This window comes from Myxocyprinus asiaticus, chromosome 22 (genome assembly GCF_019703515.2).
Source record: "Myxocyprinus asiaticus isolate MX2 ecotype Aquarium Trade chromosome 22, UBuf_Myxa_2, whole genome shotgun sequence".
NCBI classification, from domain to species: domain Eukaryota; kingdom Metazoa; phylum Chordata; class Actinopteri; order Cypriniformes; family Catostomidae; genus Myxocyprinus; species Myxocyprinus asiaticus.
Window position 1 is genome coordinate 33,563,141 of NC_059365.1, and position 25,500 is coordinate 33,588,640.

General features: G+C 37.7%; 1 protein-coding gene across 1 annotated transcript; it reads left to right on the forward strand.

Annotated features, from left to right (window-relative positions):
* Positions 1–1,456: 1,456 nt before the first annotated feature.
* Positions 1,457–25,500, forward strand: LOC127413381 (alpha-1,3-mannosyl-glycoprotein 4-beta-N-acetylglucosaminyltransferase B-like). Its single transcript, XM_051650512.1, has 15 exons — positions 1,457–1,750; positions 4,664–4,816; positions 4,902–5,033; positions 6,601–6,734; positions 7,732–7,778; positions 9,065–9,178; positions 10,211–10,286; positions 10,395–10,509; positions 17,823–17,953; positions 18,060–18,167; positions 18,752–18,945; positions 19,809–19,887; positions 21,490–21,565; positions 21,928–22,040; positions 23,507–25,500. The coding sequence occupies exons 1-15, from the start codon at positions 1,663–1,665 to the stop codon at positions 23,522–23,524; spliced, it is 1,578 nt and encodes a 525-aa protein (XP_051506472.1). The 5' UTR covers positions 1,457–1,662; the 3' UTR covers positions 23,525–25,500.

The window sequence follows — 25,500 nt, forward strand, 5'->3', positions numbered from 1 at the left end:
TACAAAAATAAATGTACTGTATACATACAAATGTGCATATCCTTTCTCTGTGTAATACAGTACTGTACAGTATTGACTTTTCCCAGTAAACTTTTACCTACTGTTCAAATCGGTCTCTAAAAAGCTCAGTGTGATACACAATAGCATTCAGCTAGACAAAACTGACATTCTTGTATAGTACAGTAAGCAGTCAGTGTCAACAAAAATGAACTTTGTATATAACAAACATTTCCAGGGTTCTTCTAATCTTCTAAACATTTGACCAGTACAGCTTACACGATGACAACAATTTTTTTCATTTTGGCCAATTTACAAATGCCAGACACAATAACTAGGTTTTGAAGCATGAGTGAAATGTTTTGGGTGAGTTACTACGTTTTGCAGACATGCAATAGAGTTGTGATGTCCCATAAAACAGTTGTGATAATTGCACTTACAGTTTAGAGAATGTTAAACTGTTTAAAAACAATGAGCCAAAGTGATTGAGAAAAACTCTAAAATATTTAAACAACCTGACACAACAGTCATACAATAGGAGAATTCTCCCTCTCACAGCAGGTTGACATGGGACATGGTGTGAAGTCCTCTAAAAGGCTCCTAATTTATGGAAATTAAAATACATTAATTATTATTATAGTAGACTATAGATGTTTTACAGGCTGTGATTTGTATTGAACTGACTGCAAGGTAGATATATAGACAGACAGACAGACAGACAGACAGAGAGATAGACAGACAGGCAGACAGATAGATAGATAGATAGATAGATAGATAGATAGATAGATAGATAGATAGATAGATAGACAGACAGACGATGATAGATAGATAGACAGACAGACAAACAGACAGACAGATATATAGACAGACAGAGAGACAGATAGACAGACAGACAGACAGTTGAAGTTAGATAGATAGATAGATAGACAGACAGACAAACAGACACTACATGTATACCCCTGAGGATGCTTAAATCCTCAACTGATCGCGAGCTGGTTCCATTAGACTCGTACGAAAGTGCAGATGAGAAGCCTTTAGCTGATTGCGAGATTATCATTAAATCTGCCTTGGCAGTCCTAAATAGACTATCACTTGGGCGGCCGCCAAAATATCTTCAATGGGTGAACCATTGTATTGTTCTTTCCCTGCTGTCCGCAACCCAGTCCGAATAGACCTGCGACCCACCCAGTAGCGGTTCTAGCTTGTATGGCCCACTTGGACCTCCCCCCCCCCCCCCAAAGGGGGCCTGCCCTGGGAAACTGCCCACGTCCCCATGCCTAAATCTGCCACTGGGCCCACCACTGGGCTCACCAGTTGAGAAACACTGCTATAGGCTACTTGGATAGTAGCAGTGTCCTCATGAACATGCATGAGTTGGACAGGTGAGGAGGGTGGTGCTTCTGAGGGTGTGAGCGCATTGCCTGTTGTCTCAAAGTATCAACTGACTGATTACCTGTTTCGATGCGTGAGAACGAATGCAGCCAGTCTAGATTGGAGACATTTTTATGAGCGGAGACCTGACTAAACTCTGATGTCTTTAACTGTGAGCTGACAGCACGGAAAAGAAGCAGCCACTAACTTTCTACTGGTAGTTATACTTTGAGGATTTAAGCATCCTCAGGGGTATACGTGTAGTGCTCTTGTATTTCTGGGCAATGAGATGAGATGAGGGCCTGGCATGGCAAACTTATTCTCGTCTTGTTTTTTTTGGGATGCGTTTTTATGTTAACCTCCCGGCGCGCACCGCAACCAGGTGAGTGTGAGATCAGCGTATAATGGGACACTGTAGTTGGGTGTAAATGATATTAGATGTCTCTCCAAAGGTCCTCGCTGCACACTGGAGCGCGATGACGTAGTGGATATTCATTAGGATTAAATCCATGTTTTAATGGATGTAAAACGTTCGGAGCCGTGATAAACTGGATGTTTTTAATGCAAACATTTTATTAAGCGTATACATTATGTAGCGTTATGCTTAAATAAAAAGTGAGAGTGTGCAATAATGATTGTATTTCTTTAAACTTAGTTTTAAATTAGAAGTATAGCGTAGTTATAACTTTTGAGCATCGGGGATTTTAGTCTTCTATAGAATATGAATGGTTGGTGAGTATTTGGAGTGAATTTGTTTGGTATGGATGATGACTTTTATATGTTTTTATTTATTCATTTGATTCTGTTTCGAGAACATATACAGTCCTATTAACATGTCTTATACTGTGTCATGTATGTCACAGAGGGACCGACAAATATAGGCTATAGCCTTTATTTGATTCATACATTAATGATTATTACGCATCTATAACGTCTCTATAAGACAAGAGAAAAATTATACAGTTACAGATACACTGAAATATGTTTTACTCTGTGTAGAGCCGAGGAGGCCGGGGCCGGGCTGGAATGAGACACACCCGGTCCCCAATCAGCCTGATGGGGGCGCGCGAGGGATAAAGGCGGCCGGGGACGGCAGTGTCGAGGACTCTGCGACGGGAATCCCTCCTCCTCCCGGGTTTCGGCACCAGTGTAAGGGGGTTCAGTGGAAAGGAGGAGGCGAGAACTGGCTTGACAACTTAAACACTAATTTAATAAACAACTTAAAAAAACACACCCAAAACCACACAGTACAGCTGCCAGCAATTCTCTCTCTCTCGAACTGTCGCCCCCGGCCGCCTTTATCCCTCGCGCGCCCCATCAAGCTGATTGGGGACCGGTTGTGTCTTATTCTAGCCCGGCCCCGCCCTCCTCGGCTTTACACTCTGTTACACACATTAGTTGTAGAACTTGTCAAGCTTGTTGCGGGGAGTGCTGGTCTGCAAACAGATAGACAGACCTTCTAATAGAGCGGGAGGAAATTTGGGTTTCCCGTACACCAGAAAAACTGGTACTGTCGGAACGCTCAACCAAGCAGCTCTAGCACCCAACGGTCAACGGATGTAGAAAGGAAGTCCCGCCTTACAGTTAAAAGAGCCAATCACCTTTTAGATACAGACATCGCCTGTCAATCATCTCGAGAACACGCATGCGTATTAGCTATACAAGCCGGGAAAATTGCTTGTTTTTAGCGTAATATGAGGTAAAGAAACACAATTTATGATTCCAATATTATCAAATTTTATTGCTGATTTGAAATATGTCCTTTGATCGTCATCTTGAGTAGCCGTTTTTTAGATTTCGGTCTTTCCCCATTCAAGAAGATAGGAGCTGCACTGGCATGGCAGCCTCTCTGATCGTTCCATAGATGGCCGACAGTGGACTGACTTGCTAGAAAGACTTTGGTTGTAATTGGAATTTATTGAAGCAGAATTCAAATTGAAGTGCTGATGTGGCCTACTCAATTCAAATTCCAGCTGAAAGAAAGCTAGATTTAAATTGTACTTAACCATTCACCTTAGACTCACCTTACTAAGTCGGTAGATCTGCCCTAATAATAATGTGAATTATGAATGGCAAACATCGAAATATATACCATATTACATTACCCATTCAGAAATATGATATATGGCAATACGTGTTCTTGTATGGCTTTCACTTATATAAAAAGTGTCACATAGACTACTTGGACATACATATGCAACATATATTTCAAAATACCACAGTAATTGCCATTTTCAACTATGTATGAACATGTAACATTTTCCTAAATAATAGTGAACTCTGAACTATAATTTTATATAGGCTACAGTATGTCTTCATATGACCATATATAAGATTTCTGTATGGGTAGCCTACATTTCATTGCTTTTTTGTATGTATGCATTTAGGTATAAGGAGAAAAAACTATAAAGATACAGTATTGTACAAAATGAGACATGATTTTTACCTTTAGGCAGTTAACCCACTGATTGAAATTATGTTTCAGAGCGCTATAAAACAATTTGTCACAAAAAATGCTAAGTGCTGTGGGAAGGAGATCAGTGTGGAAAATTATGTCAACATATGCCAAACAACAACAAAGTGCATCAAACCAAAGAGGAACTTTTACAGCTCATCAACAGATACAGATTAATTTATAAGCAGCATGCCTAATAAATATCCAAACTTCAACCTTAAAAAATTATGAATGAAAAATAATATGGCATGTGTCTTTCACACTTGTATCAGTGTCTGTAACCAGCATGATGTTTGATTCAATTGTATGGATACCATTATATGGATAGTGTCATTGGGTGCTATGGCTAAATTTGTTCCTTCAAGTGGCTTTATAAATATCAAAATTAAGTTAAATAAATATATATAAAAAAAAGGTTTCATTGCTAAAAATGTATGGGTCCCAGCCTCCATCCACTTATATGTGTAAAGATGCGTTTAGTACGCTCCCTTTGTCACAGGCCCCAGGACAACCTCTAATGACAACCCTTGCTCTGTGGCCTCTGCACCCCCCCATTCACACACATACAAAAAATATGCAAAATTACTGGTCAGTCAAACAATACAGGTTTTTCAATGGAAGATTCTTTTATTATTACATTTGCTGAGGAAATTTGCATGAGTGGAAATTTGAATTATAACTGTGCATATAAAAGGTTTCTAAAGCGATTCCATCACACTATTCCTTACTGTTAAGTCTTATGATTGAACTTAAAGATTTTTAACGTTTATTGCGTTGCCCCATTTACTTCCATTCTAAGTGTCTTACTGTAACCGTTATTGTTGCTTTTTGGGGTTCCAGAAAACTCACCATTGCAGCTCAGTTTAGTCTATGACAGATTAATACGAGCAGAACAACGAGGGGTGGCCTTATCAGAAGAACTGCTTAAATTACTGGGTCAACTTCAAAACAGCAACAATGCTGTATTTAATCTCACATCCAACAACTCCTCAGGTGAGTCCACATGTAACACATTCTGTAATATACAGTATGTGTAATATTTTTTAATTATTCATTATTTTGATTATCTGCCTTTCAGCGATATGGCAAGAGAGGACATTTCGGCGCTTTTTGTCCACACAGCCTAATGCCCTCCTCTATTTGCCCCACCTGAAAGAGCACAAAGACAGTCTGAAACCCATCGTTCACCTGGGAAAAGGACGCACTGGAGGTTAACTTCTCTCCCTCTACTCTCTTCTCACTCATTAGATTAGATTCCTTTATTGTCATTGTAACAATATACAATGGAATTTTGTGTGGCTCAATCCAAACAGTAGTTTAAGAACAAAATACAAAATATACATAGAAAATGTGCCATTCAAGCACTATAAATACATTTAAGTACAATAAATACACAATATATATATACACATGCACTTATGTACACATATATATATTCATGTACATACATATACACATACAGCACATATACACATATACTGCGTATACATAAATCCATTATATAGACATACCCTCACATACATACATTCACCCACATACATACTTTCACTCATGTTTACATGTACATTTTCTTTATGTAATTGAGTTGAGGGAGAAAATGTACATGTATACATGAGTGAAAGTATGTATGTGGGTGAATGTACAGTACGTATGTGAGGGTATGTCTATATAATGGACATATATATTGGAATTATTATATTCTCCAGTCAAAAGTTTGTTGCATATCTCATTCTAGCACCATATAGGCTACAGACATGTGTGATACCTCAAATCAAAGCTTATTGAGGAAAATTGGGAGAAATGAACACCTGGTGTTCATTAAAATGTTTACCTGGTGGACGAACAAATGGGTACTCTGACCAGTAAGCAACCATTTAGCAATGAACTAGCAATTGCCTAACAACACCCTAGCAACCACCTACCAACAGCCATGTAAACCACAAAGAACACCCTATAATTTGCCTACCAATGCCCTTGTAACCACAAAGAACACCCAAGTAATCTCCTGGCAATGACCTTACAACCACCAACACCCTAGCAACCACCCAGAACACCACAGAAACTGCATAACAAAGTGCTATATCACAGCACCAGAATATCAGACCGACAATGGGTGAGCTCTTTTGACTTGGGGAAGTGTTTAGAGGCAAACTCCGGAATCATGGCATCAAGCCATGCACCACTCACTTTTTCTTCAGAAAATGTACAGTACTCAGTACACTGTTAAAGATTTTCCCGTAAAAACACTAAAGAACTGGCAGCAGGGTTGCCAGCACATTACTGTAAAATTAACGATGTCTTGCTGTTGCTGAAATTAACATCTAGATGCTGTTTTTACAGCTACAGTATACAACTGTAATTTAGCAGCATATAGCCGTCAAATTACATACTATCTACTGTTGTTGAAATTAACAGCTAAGTTCCCAGCATGCACTGCATGATTTTGAATGTTCATTTTCCCGCAATGCCTTGCAAACAACAGCTATTTACCATAAAACTAGTCACTTCACAGTGCTCTTGATTCCCCAAAATGCAACATTTTTAACAGCAAACTATTGTATTTAAGAATCACAGTAGATTGCTGTAGGAATTTGGCCGTAAATTTACAGCAATTTTTTACAGTGTAGTAATACATTTTCAGTGTGTGCTTTTATAGTGAACTTGTCAATTATATAGGTCTTTATTGTTTTACACTTAAACAAAATGTATCTTATTTTGCTCCATAACCATAAAGCATTGGAATACACAAGCTGACACAGTGTTCACTGTTTACACAGTGTCCCTGGTGTTAGGAGTTCCCACTGTACATCGGCAGCAACAGAGTTATCTTGTGAACACACTCCAATCTCTCCTGTATGACCTTTCAACTGCAGAGAGGAAGGATATTGTCATTATAGTATTTGTTGCAGAGGTAATCTTATGCTCTATAGTCTCTTATATCTCTCCTTGCTTTAACTGTTTTATTGGACTGCTAAGAATGCATTCAGAAGAATGGTATAATATCCTGAATATGTCTATATATAGTATAATATTTATGGTAAAAGAGCATTCTGTTTAAACTCTTATGTTTTATGTCGTTTACTCCGTTTTCTTGGTTGTATAAATAATTTATATGCTTTTTTAATTCTTAACACTGTAGGTCAATTATGCACATCTTTGTGTTATAGCAGTGAATGAAGAAAGTTAAATACTTGTGGCCTTTAGTCCATGAAAAGTCCTAAAATTTGTCAAAGTGTGCATACCTGCTCCATCATAATGCTCTATTTAGGTTCCCGGCCAGTCTTAGTGTATAATTATATTGGTAACACTTTACATTAAAGTTCCCTTTGTTAAGGATGCAATACTTGCCAGATACTGATCCATTTTACAGCACATGTTATAAATGCTTAATCATTTATTCAACATTAGAAAACTATGAAAATGTACTGTATGTATTGTACCTTTGTGTAAAGTGGACACATATAAAGCATTGATCAAGGAGTTGCCAACATTAGAAACCTATGTAAATAAAATTCTGAATGGTTTAATGCTCATCAGGCTTTATTATTTGATATATGCTGTGAATGAGCATGAAGAACAAGTTAGTTGGGACAACACTCTAGCACCATTTTTTTACATCAACGTGGCAAGGAAAGTGACAACAAATGTTAGTCAAGACATTACAGTAATTAATATAAACACAAAGCAGACTGGTGCAAAATGACATAATTTCTCCTTTTAATCTCACTATAAAAGTCTATATAAGTATGAGTAAGTGTTGTTAAGAAACACTTAATAAAGGGAACATTAATGTAAAGTGTTACCATTTTATTTGCAGTGCATCAACTGCTCTTTTTAAATAATCAATGTGATTCATTCTATCTATTCGTTTCATTAACTTTCTCCATGTATTTTTGTTCTTCTCTTAGACAAATGCAACATTTGTGAATGCTGTTGCAAAGAGTGTACGGGACAAGTGAGTGATGCATTATTTACTCAAGTCAAGTCATTTTTATTTGTATAGTGCTTTTCACAACACACATCATTTCAAAGCAGCTTTACAGGAAAATATGCATTTAAAAAAATTAAACTGTAATATCTATAATGTCTTACAGTGATCACTGTGTAGTTTGATTAAATATGACTGTAAATTGTGTATAGAAATTAAATAATTAAATAATAATTGTATTAGAACCCCTGTGGGCAAGCCGAAGGCGACTGTGGCAAGGAACACAAAACTCCATAAGATGTTGGTTAATGGAGAAAAATAACCTTGGGAGAAACCAGGCTCACTGTGGGGGCCAGTTCAACTCTGACTAAACAACATGAATATAATGTCAATATTAGTTATTTGTGTGCAGTGCAAGTCATGGTTTTAAATTAAATTAAGTAAGAGTTAAGGTCCAGTGTTTTATATCTATATACTGTATATATCTATATACTGTAGCAATGGCAAAAGACAACAGAGATTTATTTATATCTGATGATGTCACATTAAGCAATATTAGTTCAAAAGACTTAAACTTATATCCTGTCCTCTGAGTAACACCAAAAACTTCACTGTAAATTGTAGCAACACCTCCTCGATGCTTCAGACGAGGCTCATGTTTATAACAATAACATGGGGGAGTAGATTCATTTAAACTAATATATTCATCTGGTTTAAGCCAGTCAGTTTCAGTCAAACAGAGCACATCCAAACTATGAACTGTAATAATTTCATTTACAATTAGTGCTTTGGTAGAAAGAGATCTAATGTTTAGTAACCCTACCTTCATATGATGTTTATCTTTAATAAAAAGAAAAAAAAAGTAATTAAGTTTGACCTTTATCAAATTTTTTCTAAATTATTTAGTGAGTTTTGTTTTTGGTAGTTTGGGGAACAGACACAGTCTCTATATGATATCTAGGTGATACGGTTTCTATGTGTTGTAGTTTATGTGACCTGTGTGATGTCTCAAGGCAGCTAGCAGACATTCGGATTAACCAGTTTGTCTGCTTCCTGACCTGGGCCCCAGTTAGTCAAATACTATCATTATTAAGACTATGAGCTAAATTACTAGAGAGGAGAGCGGCACCTTCCCTGGAGGGATGGAGTCCATTTCTCTTTATCAGGTCATGTCTAACCCAAAAACTCTTCCAAATGTCTATAAATCCTGTGCTAACTCATCTCTTTCAGTGAAGGTTCTTCTATTGTTTAAAGCTTAGTATCATTGTGCAAGTAATTGTTCAATAAGTCCTTGTGTATTTCTCCTTCTGTAGTCTCCCAGATGCTGTGAGTTCTGGATTGATAGAGGTGATCTCCCCTTCAACTCACTTCTACCCAGACTTCACTGCCCTGAAGGAAACCTTTGGAGACTCCATGGAGCGAGTCAGGTTAAAGATTCCCCTTTCCTAAAACGTGTATCCTTTTTACGCTGTTTAAACCTGGTATTAACATGCGTCTTAAATGCAAGTCATGCAGTCGGATTTCAAGGGGAAGAGAACATACATCACTTATTAAGTCAGTATTGTCAGCATGTTGATAAAGTGAAGAAAAGTCCAAAAGAATAAAAAAGTGACAAAAATGGCAGGTTCTCAAATATACCTACCTGAATTTTAATCTAACAACAAAATTGATTTTTCCAGTGGAATTCTCAGTTACTGTATCCAGTATTTTAGTCTAGTATGAAATGAACTTTGGATGGGCATGGTTCACATGATCTGTGTCACTGCATGTTGATATTAGGCATTCAGAAGACACTGTGAAGTCTTTTGCATGACTATGCATGGGCATTTCACAGTTAAACCCCTGTTTTAGCGTAGTGGTCGATTGACAGGTGTATTGGTGGTCCTTCACTGTTCTCTGGGACACATCCATATGTAAAGGCGTTTACACTACAGATGAGATGTGATCCCATGCGTTTCAGATTACCTCCAAATGTGGTTTGACCGGTCGGATCACAAAACATTTTTAACCCCATTTACACCTTTATTAAGCATGGTCTGCTTGTGGGTGGATCACCCGAGATGGATATTAATACTAGGTGTACACATGGACTTTAAGTGTTGGAAAGAGTCACAACATTTTTTCACCCACAGCAAATGCACTTCTATTGGTTAATTAAATACTATTGATTCATAATATAATTGTGTTGTTACAATATACTGAATTTTTAAGGTAGCTGTGTGCTACATTGTAAAAAGTGGTAACATGCAATTGTTACCTTGAGAATCTGTTTCTACTTTATCAACCTAATGAAGTCAGGTTGACTCAGTCATATTAAATAATATTTTTGAATTAAACAAAACTATATTTTTGACTTGAATAAAACCATTTAATTTATATATTACCTAATAAATCATGTTTTACAGTGTATGTTGTAAAGTACTGGAAATAATGTCAAACATATATTATTTTGGTCTTAGATGGAGGACCAAGCAGAACCTGGACTACAGCTTCCTCATGCAGTATGCCCAGAATAAGGGCACATACTATGTCCAGGTAGGAGCCCAAACACTGCTGTGTTAAAGGCACCAACTCATTGCTAGTTTACATTGCTTTTCCTTTATCATTACTTGTTTGTTTTGTGTTTGTTTGTATGTATTTCAGCTCGAGGATGATATTGTAGCTAAGCAAGGATACTTTGAGTCCATGAAAACATATACCGAAGAGGTGTTTTCCGAGGAGTGGCTTTTCCTGGAGTTCTCCCAGCTGGGATTCATTGGTCAGTGTGCTGTTCTCTCCTGTTCTACAGTATGCTGTCCTGCCCTTTTCTAACCTCTCCCATTCTCTTCTTTCCAACCACTTTTGTTTGATTTGTAGTTTCACTTGTGCAGCATTTTTGTACACAGGGTATATCTCATTGTAAAACAATGGATATTGTGCAATCTCAGTTGTGATTGTAATTTTTATGGTCTTTACATTTGCAGTAGCAATAAGATCTGTCAACAGGGGCGTGTTTAGATGTGTGGCCTGGGGTGGCCCTGCCCACCCCTAGAATTTGATTGGCCACCCCAGGTGCCACCCCGAATTCTAAACTATGATTGGTCATTTCCCAAGACGGATGCAAGCCTTCAATAAAACCAGGTTGAGCCTTGTTGTTTTAAATCGGAGCGGGAAGCAGTGTCAAGAAATGACAGTTAATTGAGTGGACTCCGGGGAAACACTGTATATAGTCATCTGAAATTAATTATGGCTTGAACGTGCTATGTAGACCGAACTGCATGTCACATCCGCGAGAACTTGTCACTGAAGTGCACCTGTGAAGCGGGGATGAAATTAGGTGAGGGACCATTTCACTATAAACAATGGTTTCATTCACTGCAAAAATCGAACAACATGACAACAAGCACTATGATCATCCGTCCCGTCACCAGTGTTTGAAGTGAACAGGCCAGTACTCTCTTCTATCCCAACTAGATAAAAACTATATTGCTGTAATCTTCTGCATATTTCATCATCTTATTCTGGCCAAGAACTGTTCGTTCAGAAATGAAATGTCTGACTGACATATTAAACCAATCACACTTCACTTTTTTACGTGATGTTTTGAGGTGTGTATAATATCGGTGTGCATCATAAGTAGTTAGACAAGCGTGCAGGGATATCTCGTTTACTTACAACTATCTGCCTCAAACAAAGTTTTGAAATATCTTGAAAAGATATGACACCACAAACCTTGTAAACTTTGGCAGGTTCTTTATCATAATCATGTTTTAGAGTTAAAACATTATTAGGCCTATACATTTTTTAATTAGCAGAAATTAGCATCTTCATATAGCCTGTATTTATTTTTTCTTTCATAATGTAGTGAATTCAGTCTTAATTCATCTATCCTAATGCATCTCTTAAGAAAAGAAGCAATGTACCCATCTACGGAGCTTGCCTAAGTGTGAGGCTGCCTCCGCCATTGGTCCTGTCTTCTGCCCATTCTATTCTAGCTTCCACGGCATCAGCTTGTCTCCTGATATTCACACTTGACCGCTACTCTCCTTCCAGTGCCACCCTACACAATCGTCATGGATCCACCACCAGTTTCCACTTATCTCCATGTTCAAATCCTAGCAGAAATGTAAAGCATTGGCCCCGGATGCGGACCCGACCCCAACCCCAGTTCCTCCCTGTTCAGAGTTGAAATTCCTGTAACGCACCCGCTCAAACATTTCCATTCCCTATCCACTGACACAATAATTAATGCTGTCTCCCCTGAACACTCAGATCCTAATGGACCACATGGGGAGCTTTCAAGCAATTCCATTTAGTCTTTTCTCGATTTTTCCTTTCCTCTCAATATCCTCTTTCCTCACTTACCTCAACCAAGTAAAATCCATCCAGTCCGGTACCATCAGTTTACCAAGTGGCATTCAATTTTTCATCAGATTAATCCATGGCCATCAATGTCCTGTCATAGAAAATCTGCAGATCTCCCTCATAATCAAAGGAATGCAGAAAACTAATCCCGCCTGCCCCTTAACCATTGAACTTTTAGCCAAATGCCTGACTTTTCTTTGTTCGGGACCATTACTCCCAGATACAGCAAGAACCCTAGATGCCATGTTCACCTTAGCATTCTTTGGTTTCTTCAGAGTTTCGGAAATAACCACCAACTCAAAATTTTATCCAGCCATCCATCCAACTTTTTCTGATCTCCAAATATTGGACAACGACAACATCCATTTTCTCATCAAATGCAGTAAAACAGATCAATTAAAACATGGCAATTTCATCCACATTTTCAACCTGCCGACCCCTATCCAACCATACCAATCGCTTTCCTTTTTCCTTGGACATAGAAGTATCCAAATCTCCTCCCCACGCGGCCCTCTTTTTGAAGATGAAAACAACTACCCAGTCTCTAGGCACTGGTTCCACGAAAATGTAAAATTCATCCTCACCTCTCTGGCATCCCAGCCTACATGTTTTCTTCCTACTCCTTCCGCATCAGAGCAGCAACAACCACCACCCAGAAAGGCTTACTCGACCATCAAATTAAACAGTTTGATCATTGATCCTCAGACGCCTTCCATTCAAATATCAGAACCGACCTCACCCGCATCAAACAATCTCATTTAGCCCTCACCTTCTTTTTTTTTCTTTTCTTTTTAAATTTTGTATCCCTTTTTCTCCCAATTTGGAATGCTCATTTCCCACTACTTAGTAGGTCCTTATGGTGGCATGGTTACTCACCTCATTCGGGGTGGCAGAGTACAAGTCTCAGTTGCCTCCGCTTTTGAGACAGTCAATCCCCGCATCTTATCACATGGCTCGTTGTGCATGACACTGCGGAGACTCCCAGCATGTGGAGGCTCATGCTACTCGCACCCCATTGAGAGCGTGAACCACTAATCGCGACCACAAGGAGGTTACCCCATGTGACTCTACCCTCCCTAGTAACCAGGCCAATTTGGTTGCTTAGGAGACCTGGCTGGAGTCACTCAGCACACCCTGGATTCGAACTCGCAACTCCTTCTTTTAAAAAATCTGGGAGTGTGCTTTGTTTTCATTCCTAAAATGGAAATAAATGCATTTTGACAAGAAAATAATTATATATGGTGTCAAATTTCTGCATTTTCAAAAATCTATGATTAATCGCGATTAACTAAATTTGATCGACTGACAGCCCTTTTATATTTATATTTAGACCCCCAGTGTCACTCACAAAGCGACTCTGGTAAGGAACACAAAACTCCATAAGATGTTGATTAATGGCGAAAGATAATCCTGTGGGGGCCAGTCCCCCTCTGGCTAAACAGCATGAATATGATGCCAATATTAGTTATTTATGTGTAGTACAAGTCATGATGTAAAAATAGTAAACGAAGTAAGTGTTAGGGGCCAATGTTTAAACAAAAAGATTTTGTATTAACTGTAAGATTACTGACTAAAATCTTAGAATTTACATCCTGAATTTACTGTGGAAGTGCACACAGATGGATTGTCCTTTGTTATTTGGCTGATGAAGGCTGCAATTAATTTATTATCTATGTATTCCATTTTAAGAGTGTAGTCCATCTTTTGACCAATGTGATGCAGGCTGAAGTCAGTAAGTATATATTTCAAGGTATTATTAACAGGCCAGAATTTTGCGATCGTAGTGAACGTGATTGAATATAGCGTGATAGAAGGTCAATTAAGTACTGTGGAGCTAGACCATTCAAAGCTTTGGAAGTAGTTAGAAGTTTTTTTAAAATGAATACGAAATTTTACAGGTAGCCAATGTAGCGATGCTAAAATTGGGCTGATATGATCATATTTCTTGGTTCTAGTCTGCACTTTAGGACAGATTGCTATCAAATATAATACTTAAGTTCTTTGCTGTAGAAGACGACATGACAGTACATCCATCGAGAGTCAAATTATATTGTAGCATCTTATTTTGGGAGGTTTTTTGGTCCAATAATTAGTACCTACAACACATATACAACTAATCAACATTTCACATTCAAACCACACTAATATATCCCTCCCCATTTACCAACCCCAGCCTGACCCCAAACGAACACCCCTGTGGTCCCACATAATAACACACACACACACACAACCAAAAAAAGAATATATAATAAACATATATAATTAAACTAAACTACACTCTCCACATCCCCTCCCCGAGAGTCCCTCAAAAATACTAAATAATTGCCTGATTTTTTAACAAAAAAGTCCCAAAACCCCAGCCTTCTACTTACATCTTCCTCGAAAGCAGCCGAAAAAGAGGGTGCTCCATCCAACTTCTATCCCCTTAAAATTATTTGCCTGCCGATCATGAGACTGGTCAGAACCCAATTTTTTATGTGATAATACCCCAAATTTATGACCGCCCTATCACCCAAAATACAAAGTCTGGGACAAAGTAAAATTTGAGTGCTCAAAACGTCACACAACTCTGAACTTTCAACCAAAATTCCTGAATCCTAGCACACCCCCAAAAAGCATGGATTGTGTCTCCATCTTCTGATTGGCATCACCAGCAGGTGGGTGTGTCTTTAAGACCAAGCCTATATAATCTAGAGGGGGTCCAGTAGAATCTATGTAAAATCTTAAATTGCATAAGGTGAACCCTTGCATCTCTAGATGCAGACTTGACATTTTTTAGAATCCTAGCCCACACTTCCTCCTCCAGTACCAAGTTTAAATCTTTCTCCCATAATCTCTTGATAGAAGTTAAAGCTCCGTCCCCCAGACTCTGAATTAACAGGGAATAATACACTGATGCCTCATGACCTTTTCCAAAAGCAATAATCACCTCTCCCAGAGTATCTGCCACTTTAGGGGGGTATGAGCTACTCCCAAAAATATTACAGAGCAGGTGGCGCAGCTGTAAATACCTATAGAACTGAAGTCTGGGAATCTCAAAGTGTTGAACCAAATTTTCAAAAGATCTAAACACTCCACTCTCATATAGGTCACCGAGTGTAGTAACCCCCCTCACAATCCACTCTGACCAGCAGAAAGGGGACCTTTCAATACATAATTTAGGGTTCAGCCATATGCTCAAGGCAACATTTAAATAAATGTCTGAATTAAACACTCTGGACACTTTTGTCCATACTGCGTGCAAATGCGAGAAAATGAGGTGTGACTTAACTACACCGGTTAGTTTAATAGAAAGGTTTTGTAATGTCAAAATAGGGGCAAGAACTTCCTGTTCAATACAAAACAAGGGAGGGGCTCTCTCAGGTGGAAGCGACAGTACCTCTGTTTTGCCAGAATTGAGTAGAAGGAAATTTCTAGCCATCCAATCTTTGATATCATTGATATACTCTGCTAATTTGGAGAATTGTGAAATTTCGGTGGGTTTCAAGAATATGTAAAGTTGGGTATAGTCGGCATAAAAGTGAAAACTAATTCCACAGTTCCTGATAATGTGTCCAAGGGGAAGCATTAATAAGGAGAAAAGCAGAGGCCCTAAAACTGATCCCTGTGGCACTACATACATAACTTTAGTTTGATCTGACAATTCCTCGTTCACACAGACAAAGAGGTAGTGGTTGGATAAATAGGACCTAAACCAAGCTAATGCTTGTCTACAGATTCCAACATAATTCTCAAACCTATCTTAAAGAATTTTGTGATCTATGGTGTCGAAGGCAGCACTAAGATCTAAAAGCATTAGAAGAGAAATGCAGCTCTGATAAGTGCAGTCTTACTTTTTTTTCTTTTTTTTTTATTAACATAGTTGGGAGGACACTAACTTTTCTAATATTTTAGAAATAAATAGGAGATTTGAGATCGGTCTATAATTAGCCAACTCTCCAGGATCAAGCTGTGGTTTCTTGATAAGTGGTTTAATAACTGTTATCTTAAATTTTCTTGGGACATGCCCTAAGGATAATGAGGAGTTATTAATATTAAGAAGAGGTTCTGAGATTACAGGAAACGCCTCTTTTAAGTGCTTGGTCGGTATTGAATCTAACATTCATGTTGTTGATTTAGATATTTTGATAAGACTGTTTAGCTCTTTCTGTATTATGACAGCAAAGGATTGAAGTTGCTTGTGGGGTATAATATGAGACACTGTCTTTTGAGGTGCTATTACAGATGGTTGCATAGTTCCAATTTTGTTTCTAATAATTTCAATTTTATCAGTAAAGAAATTCATATAGTCATTTATACTGTGCTGCGATGGAATATTTGGTTCAGTTGAAGCTTTATTCCTTACTAATTTATCCATAGTACTGAATAAACACCTAGGATTATTGTGGTTATTTTCTATGAGTTTGCTAAAATATACAGACCTTGCAGCTTTTAGAGCCTTTCTGTAGGTAGAGACACTACCATTCCATATACCACGAAAAACCTCTAATTTTGTACTCTTCCACTTGCGCTCCATTTTATGAGCTGGTCTCTTGAGAACATGAGTGTGATCATTGTACCACAGTGCAGGGCTCTTTCATTTTCTTTAATCGAAGGGGGGCACCACTATCAAGAGTGCTAGAGAAGAATTGAAGAAGAGAATTGTTCTACCCAATCGATAACACGGAGTAGATTGAATGACCTTTGCTAAGCGCAGAATACAAGAGATGAGGTAATGATCTGAGATGTCATCGCTCTGTGGTAGAATTGCTATATTACCAATATCAGTTCCATCTGACAGAATTAAATCTAGCATATGATTATGGAGTTGATCCTGTCACATTCTGTCTGACCCCAACAAAGTTGAGAATATCGGTGAATGCTAATCCCAGTGTGAGTTTTCATGCTTTATACACTGTGGGCTCTCCTTTTCGAATCGCAGTGTCAGACCCCCCCCCCCATTCAGAAGCAGTGTAGGCTCTCCCTTTTAGAAGCGAGGTGTGATCCTTCATGTCCTTTACCATAAGAATCTCCAATTCGTATCGTGAGCTCTCCCATCTAAACAACTTGCAACTGGAGATCAGGATCTCGTCACCTGGAGGCAGTGGGCCCCCACATTCTTCTGCGGTTCAGGCCCTCGCAGAGTGATGTATATTGTGGTTCCCTCTTCCCGCTGTTGGGGGGGGGCTTCGTTTGGGTGTTTTCGGGCCTGTTCCTTTCAGGGTTAAAAGCCCTCACCCTTCGGCGACATTTGCAAGCCTCATGTTCTATGATTCACAGGCTCTATGTCGTAGATACAGTGGAGGGAAGAGCTTGACCACACCCATCTAATCTTTCAATTAATTATCAGAGTATAAAAGCAGTGTCCCAGTGTCAGTTCTCCCAGCATCCCTACACCTTCCCCATTCCTCCTTTTCATATTTAACCCATAAAATCATCTCCATCCATTAGTTGTCACTGGTGGGGTGTTTAAAGCTCGAGTTGAGTCTCCTCCTCAAACTCCTCCATTGGGGACAGCAAACTAAACCTGTTTACCATTTACACTAAAAATTAAATGGGCACATGAACTCGTGAAAAGTCATTGTGGTTGTAGTGTTTGGACAGTGAGCCACGTAAAAATCTTTTTGAAAAAATGCAGTTATAGTAACGTGATTCTATGAGACCAAGTTGCAGCTGTGCTTTATATACATACTTGTGGCCAGCATGAAATTGAATGTATCACTCATGTGCTCATATTGTATATTTCAGGCAAACTTTTTCGGACGTCGGAACTGCCAATGATTGTGGAGTTCATTCTGATGTTCCACAAAGACAAGCCTATTGATTGGCTGCTTGATCACATCCTGTGGGTGAAAGTGTGTAATCCGGAGAAAGATTCAGTAAGTCTGGATGTAAATGTTTTTTTCCTTCCCTTTATATTCTCAGTTCATTTAATGTAGGGTATTTACTATTTCACTGTTTTTTGTTTTAATTCTCTTCACTTAGAAACACTGCGATGATGAGAAGGCCAAACTGAAGAGAACTCACAAACCTTCCCTGTTTCAGCATGTCGGTTTGCATTCCTCCCTACCTGGAAAAATTCAAAACCTTCAAGTAAGTACAACTTTCTCTTTATGTTAGGCCTCCACACAGATGCATGTATACTACTGTATGTATGTAGTGGCCACCTACAGAACCATCATAAAGTAGTGTAGCCCTGTAGATGTTAACACAATGCCCCTGTCTTCTATTGTTTGGAAAAACAGCAAGTTCCACCCCAAACTCACACCACTGATTGAGCCAGAACAGACCACTCAAAGAAACAGCAATGTTTTAGAAGCGCCACAGACACAGTGTCTACGCTTTTCAGGAAGTCAACCAACCAGTGACTTACACATACTTCCACTATTTGGCTTACTTATTTACTTCTCTACTCATTGAACTGGGATATGAGAAAAGTATTTTGATATCGATAAAATTTCACACTTAACATTTAAGCGGAGATTAACATTACAAGGGACGCAAAATATATTTGGCCAGAAAAGCTGGTACAAGCTAGTACAAAGCTGTGTTACAAAGCAAAAGTAAATGGTAGAAAGTAGAACATATTTTGTAAGAAGTGTAGAATGGTTGTGTTAAAATCGGCCACCCCCAGTCTGTATGCTAAGTTTGTGTTTGTGTATATATGTGATGTGCAGGATAAAGATTTTGGGAAACAGGTGCTGTTCAAAGGCCACCCTAATCCACCTGCAACACTCAGCAGCAGTCTGCAACACTATCAGGATTACTCTTTGGAAAGGGGTTACAATGGGGAAAACTTCTTCTGGGGCCTCACACCCAAAAAAGGAGACTACATCCTCATCATCTTTACTAAACCTGAAGCTGTCAAACAGTAAGAAAATAGAATTGGACATGTATTTCTGACCAACTCTGAGATGAATCACAACATAACAAACTTTGATTGAAGCAGAAAATGTGTACGAAAATCAGAAAACAAAACAAAGGTACGAGACTGTAGATGTAAATTATTTTATGAAGGAGGAATGAACTATTCATCCCATGAAGCATAGCATAATATACTCAAATAAAAAAAGGATTTCAAGATAAACTTATGACTTTAGGTCAATGATTTTATGGATAAAAACTATTAGACCTTTGGTGCTGGGGAGGAGGAGGGTTTCAGAGGAAACTCTTGTAGTGCAAGGCAGTGAAACCAGCCTACATACAAACAACTGAGGCAATTTAAATGTTAGACAAAGAGACAATACTTAAGTTGATTGGTTAACTGTTTACATGCCAAGGACCTATCAGCTATCAGACCTATCAAAATATTCAGATATATACAAATAAATGTTGTTTGAAGGGAATAAACTTGATTCACAATTCTTCATGGGAGAGAGCAGTTGCTGAGCAATTTTGCCATTATTTACATATCCATGGTAACAGTGACTTCTCTGATTGGTGGATTTCTCTTCAGGATCATGGGTAGTATATTTGTTCACTGGGTAATCGGCTATTAAACACTATAAAAAACACTAAAAAAAAATTTTTTCACAGAGAATGTGAATGAGATGTATACTCCCAGAACCTGACTGTTGTGCTCTGCTCTGTGGTTTAAAATTAATGTCAAACATAATCTCTAACTGAAGCAATATCTCACTCATTGACTATATAAATAGAAGTAAAAACCCGTTTGCTTTACCTTTTTGAATGCTAAAATAAGAATGTTTATATTTTTATGCCACTCACTTCTAGGTACCTTTTTCGAAGTGGTAATATTGAAACAAATGGTGACAGGTTTTACAACACAACAGTGGAGGGACTTCCTTTTAATGTAAGTGTCATTTCACAGGAAAATTTTCATAGATTTCCAAGTTTTATTAAAAACCATGCTCTCCCAATACCTGTGTGTCTTTGTACATGAGAAACCGGGGCATGTTGTCACACTTTATGGGTAAGTTGTTACAAAGTTACCTGCCATTAAAGAGCCTTTTATAGGCTTTTATGCCAAATTTAAAACAGTAAAATAATTTCAAACGCAAAACAATTAATAAAGCAGCAAAAATGTAACATACAAAATCAAGAAACCATTGTTTTGGCCAACAAATATTGTAAATTAACATTTTTATAAACTTTTAACATAGATTAAAACAATGTTTATCACATTGTCCCAACCTGACATTAATGAAAAATACTATTTTTGATTAGAATCTAACATTATTGTATAGTTGACCCTTGTCTTTATGTATGCTTTGTGGCTTTATTATATTCACTTGTTTACTTGCAACTACAGAAAAAATAGATGATACTGGAATTTTAGATTTGAAGATTAAAATTCACAAAAATAATTTTAAATTAAGAGGACTTTGATCTAGGTGTTTGAAATCAACATAAGAACTTTTGCTTGTGAAAACACATTTGAGTAATTGGACTTTTGACTTAAAACCTTAGATAAGCCCTTGTAACAACATCATGACAACGCACCCTGGTCTCCTCTATAACTTACTGCATTATGTCAAAAGGTGCTATATTTGATGTCACAATTTCAAACTTTTCACTGTATGTTGGGATGTATGTGACAACAACGTTTCTTTCCTCCTTCCTTTAATTTAATTTGCCTGCCTTAACAGACCAGGCGCCTGTCTAAGTAAATAGAAAGCTGACACCCAGTTTTAAACCTATATCTTTAACATCTTTCAGAGCTTGTTAAAGCTTCATCCACTTTCAAACCTGCTACACAAGGATTTTTTTAGACAGATATGATATATTAAAGGGATAGTTCACCCTAGTGTTTTTCCAAACCCATATGACTTTCTTATGAGAAACACAAAAGGATGAATTTTAACAAATGTCCCGTTTGTTGATTTCAATACAATGGAAGTTAATATAGAGTGACTCATTATTAAGCTTAAAAAAGCACACAAAGTGTCATAAAAATAGTCCATGCGATTCGTGCGTCATATTCCAAGTCTAAAGGCATTCATTTTAGGTTTTGGTGAGAAACAACATGAAATGAAAGTCATTTTTTTGTGAAAATCTTGACTTCCGTAAAATGTGAATTCTCTCATGATCACGTCATGATTTTCACTGTAAAATAACTTTCTACATTTGTGGTTGTTTCTCACTAAAACCTATCGTATGTCTTTAGAAGACTTGTAATACGGTGCACAAGTGGCATAGACTACTTTTGTGTCCTTTTTTATGCTTTAAATTGAGTCACTATCAACTGCCATCATATTGAAATCAGCAAACGGGACATCCTTTAAAATTCCTCCTTTTGAGTTATGCAGAAGAAAAAAAGTCATACAGGTTTGGAACGATATAAGCGATAAAAAGTGAACGATTCCTTTAAGAAATTTCTTGTCAGTTTCATTCATTTGCATTCATTGAGATATAAAGGGCTCTCTAAGAAGCACATAACATTGTGTTTTTTCAGAGCTCTGTAATAGAGAGGGTGAAGAGAGGAGAACTGCCCTGCTGTAAACCCTCAACCGATGGCTTTGTTGTGATAGGTACATGACCAACATTTGTTTACTTTTTGTTTCTCTTCTTTTCAGTATCACAATATCATTTGTAAAATTTTGCATAAATACAAGCATTTGAATTCCTTTTTAAATAAACTTGGGTTATTGATTTGTGGTAATCGTCAGTTCAAATGTAATGGCACACAGGATGTGTATAAGTGTGAAAACCACTGTTTTCCAAGGAAAGAAAATATGGTGGCAAAACGGCTGTAGGACAGTTGTCATGCAATATACTGTTTGCTTTCAAAATGTTAAAGATTTTTGTGAAGACATCAGAAGGTTTCAGTGTAAAGTTTGTATGAAATAAAGACACAACACCCTGATTTGTATGTGTGTGTGTGTGTGTGTAGGTTCTTTCAAGAATGGGATAGCTGAAGGAGACGTGGATGGAGCATTACAGAAATTATCAGCCATACGACTCGTGGTTCACTCAGATTCTGATGTCTGGGTTCTTCTCAGTGAGGTGAGCAGTTCACAAGCCACACTTACAGTATATCATCTATTTTCCACAACAGGCCTCACCTGTGGAACTAACTGTAATTTAATTACACTTAGTTTAATGTTGTATGAGAAGACATGCTGTTATGCATGTTCACGGTAATTATGTGTTACTGTGATATAATCAATAACCAGACCAATTGGGGGTGCCCGAGTAGCTCAGTGGTAAAAGACGCTGGCTATCACCCCTGGAGTTCGTTAGTTTGAATCCCAGGGCGTGCTGTGTGACTCCAGCCAGGCCTCCTAAGCAACCAAATTGGCCCGGTTGCTAGGGAGGGTAGAGTCACATGGGGTAACCTCCTTGTGGTTGCTACAATGTGGCTTGTTCTCGGTGGGGCACGTGGTGAGTTGTGCGTGGATGCTGCGGTGGATGGCGTGAAGCCTTCACACGCACTATGTCTCCGTGGCAATGCGCTCAACAAGCCACGTGATGAGATGCTCGGGTTGACGGTCTCAGACGCGGAGGAAACTGGGATTCATCCTCCGCCACCCGAATTGAGGCAAATCACTATGTGACCACGAGGACTTAAAAGCGCACTGGGAATTGGGCATTCCAAATTGGGGGAAAAAGGGGGAAAAAATCCACACACACAAAAAAAAAAAAAAACAGACCAATTTGGTTGACAAACCTCCAGAGGAATGCACAAAGACAAGTGCTTGATTTGAACAAACTAAGGATTACCTGTGTGACAAACAAAGCCAGTGTTGCACCTGTAGTGCTTGTTAGGGCAGTTTGTTGTGTCTCTCATTAAAACTTGATGCAAATCTAGTTGAGCATTCTCCAGATAATCAGAGAACATCCTGAAGTACACCTGATTTCCTTCACACAGAACAGTGGAAGAATTTGATCAATTTGATATCAGATACTTGGAGATACTCAACACTATTTAAAGGAATTAGTTCACTCCCAAAAATGAAAATTCTGTCATTATTTACCCACTGTACAAAAAATAAATAAATCACAAAACAGTTTTTAGTTTGTTCATTGCAGGTTTAATGTTAACTTCTTTTTAGTTAAAAAATTCAATTCAATTCGACCAAGCATATCCAACACAACTGTTTGGAGTTTGAAGCTGTCCCATTTCTTAAGTGAAGAACCCTGCAAGACAAATGAAAGCAGCAATTGTTTCAGATTGTCCTAGGGGTAAATGCAGGCTACTATCTAATTTGCATATATTTGCTATGCAAAGTTATTGGAAATTCTTCCTATCCATTTATTCCTTTCACATCTATCTTTGAAACAGTCATCAAATAGTCCTGCTTAACTTTACCAAGTCCTTTCATTATTGTTCAAGAAAATTAAAATGTCTATGTATCATGTAACCCATTGACTGCCAGGTGACACTAACTGTCAGTTTGATTCAAGTCTTGTTTGCAGTTTTGACACAGTATCTAAGGTTTGTTTAAAAGTCACATCTTTCTCATTGACAGATCTTTATTAAAGTTTGATGAGCAGAGGAGAGTGGAGACATTTGAGCTGTATGGTTACCGGTTCATTAAATACCTTGTGTGATGGACAACAGCGCACCCTGTGGTTTTGGACAACTGCCATTTCTGTGTGCAATCCATCCTTCATTGCTGTGTGAATGATACAGAATTACAACTTCTCTCGTTGAATTGAGTGGAAAAAAGTGTTTACATTGTCATTTTAGTAATGTGGTCCATGGGTCGCACGGTTCACTCATTTATTCATTTTATTGTCTAAATTATTTTTGTGTTTTAATTAATTGTTATGTGTTACAAATGAACTACAGTAAATTGGCCAGAGGGACCATGCACAAAAGAGGCTGTGTTATTATGGTATTGAAAAAACATTTGACTGAAATATCAACTTTCAAACTAATATCAGAGCACAGGTGATTCCAAACAAATGGCAAAAACATCGACTGTTTGCAAACCAATCTTATTGTGGCATTTTTTTTTTTTATATATATATATATAATCTAGGGCAATTGTTCTCAACCGGATTTGCTTCAGGGCCCAGATTTTACATTGGACATCAAGTGTTGACCCTGCACAATACCAAAATACATTGGGTACAATGGGGCTAAAGGCACCTCTTAAAGCAATAGTTCACCCAAATAGTTCTCATCATTTACTCTCCCTCATGCCATCCCAGATGTGTATGACTTTCTTTCTTCTGCTGAACACAAATTAAGATTTTTAGAAGAATATTTCAGCTCTGTGGGTCCATACAATGCAAGTGAATGGTGACCAAAATTGTTATGCTCCAAAAAGCACATAAAGGCAGCATAAAAGTAATCCATATGACTCCAGTAGTTTAATCTATATATTCATAAGCGATATGATAGTCATGGATGAGAAACAGATCAACATTTAAGTCCATTTGTTAGAAATTCTCCTCCCTGCCCAGAAGGGGGTGTAGGCATGAAAAATGTGAATCACCAAAAACAAAAGAAGAAGAAAGTGAAAGTTAAAGTGGACATTGACTGGGCAGGGAGAAGAATTTATAGTAAAAATGGACTTAAATATTGATCTGTTTTTCACCCACACCTATCATATCGCTTCTGATGATATAGATTTAACAACTGGAGTCTTATGGATTACTTTTATGCTGACTTTATGTGATTTTTGGAGCTTCAAAATGTTGACATCCATTCACTTGCATTGTATGGACCAAAAGAGCTGAGAAATTCTTCTAAAAATCTTTGTTTGTGTTCTGCTGAAGAAAGAAAGTCATACACATCAGGGATGACATGATGGTGAGTAAATGATGAGAGAATTTTCATTTTGGGTGAACTATCCCTTTAAGGAAAGTGTGTGTTTTTTTTTATTTTTTTTTTTATGGTTGACAAAGTGAACCAAGATAGAAAAATAAATTATTTTATTTAATATTCATGGAGCAATATAATTTGTGTGAAAAGAAATAATGACATAAGTTTGTTTTGATTAAAATTCATATAAAAAAGGTTGCCTTTTACTCCTTTTACTTTGGGGGTTATAGTAATATAGATAAATGGGCAATAGATAAAAGACTAAATTTGTCAACTCGTGCAAATACTATTGAGACAGCAAGATGCTTTTTTTTTCTTTTTTTTTTCACAATTTCAAATAATAATACTTATTCAAAAGAACCACTTCAGAAAAGGGTGCACTGTTAGTTTCAGTCACATTTTGCATTTCATAACATCTAAGGTATTCTATAAACAAATAAATCTCCACTGTGATTGGATCAGTCAGTGTGAGCCCACTTTGAACATTCTTAACAAAAGTATTCCCCCCCAATGCTCCTATTGCATTCAGAATCTGCATACACCTTTTGCATTCGCTGGTCAATTTTGAATCGGTGGAATTCAAGCTTATAAATCATTCATAAATCAGTCATTCATAGATGAAATGGTGTTCATCTAAAACTATATTGTAAGTTATTAATAAGTTCTTAACTGTTAATACAGAACAATATT

What these genes read in the sequence shown, in the direction of transcription:
- LOC127413381 (XM_051650512.1), top strand. Translation starts at nt 1,663, where the DNA reads ATGAGGGCCTGGCATGGCAAACTTATTCTCGTCTTGTTTTTTTTGGGA. An exon ending in CCGGCGCGCACCGCAACCAG is followed by an intron (nt 1,751 to 4,663) that starts GTGAGTGTGAGA and finishes TTGGGGTTCCAG; the next exon opens with AAAACTCACCATTGCAGCTC. An exon ending in CTCCCAGCTGGGATTCATTG is followed by an intron (nt 10,510 to 17,822) that starts GTCAGTGTGCTG and finishes TGTATATTTCAG; the next exon opens with GCAAACTTTTTCGGACGTCG.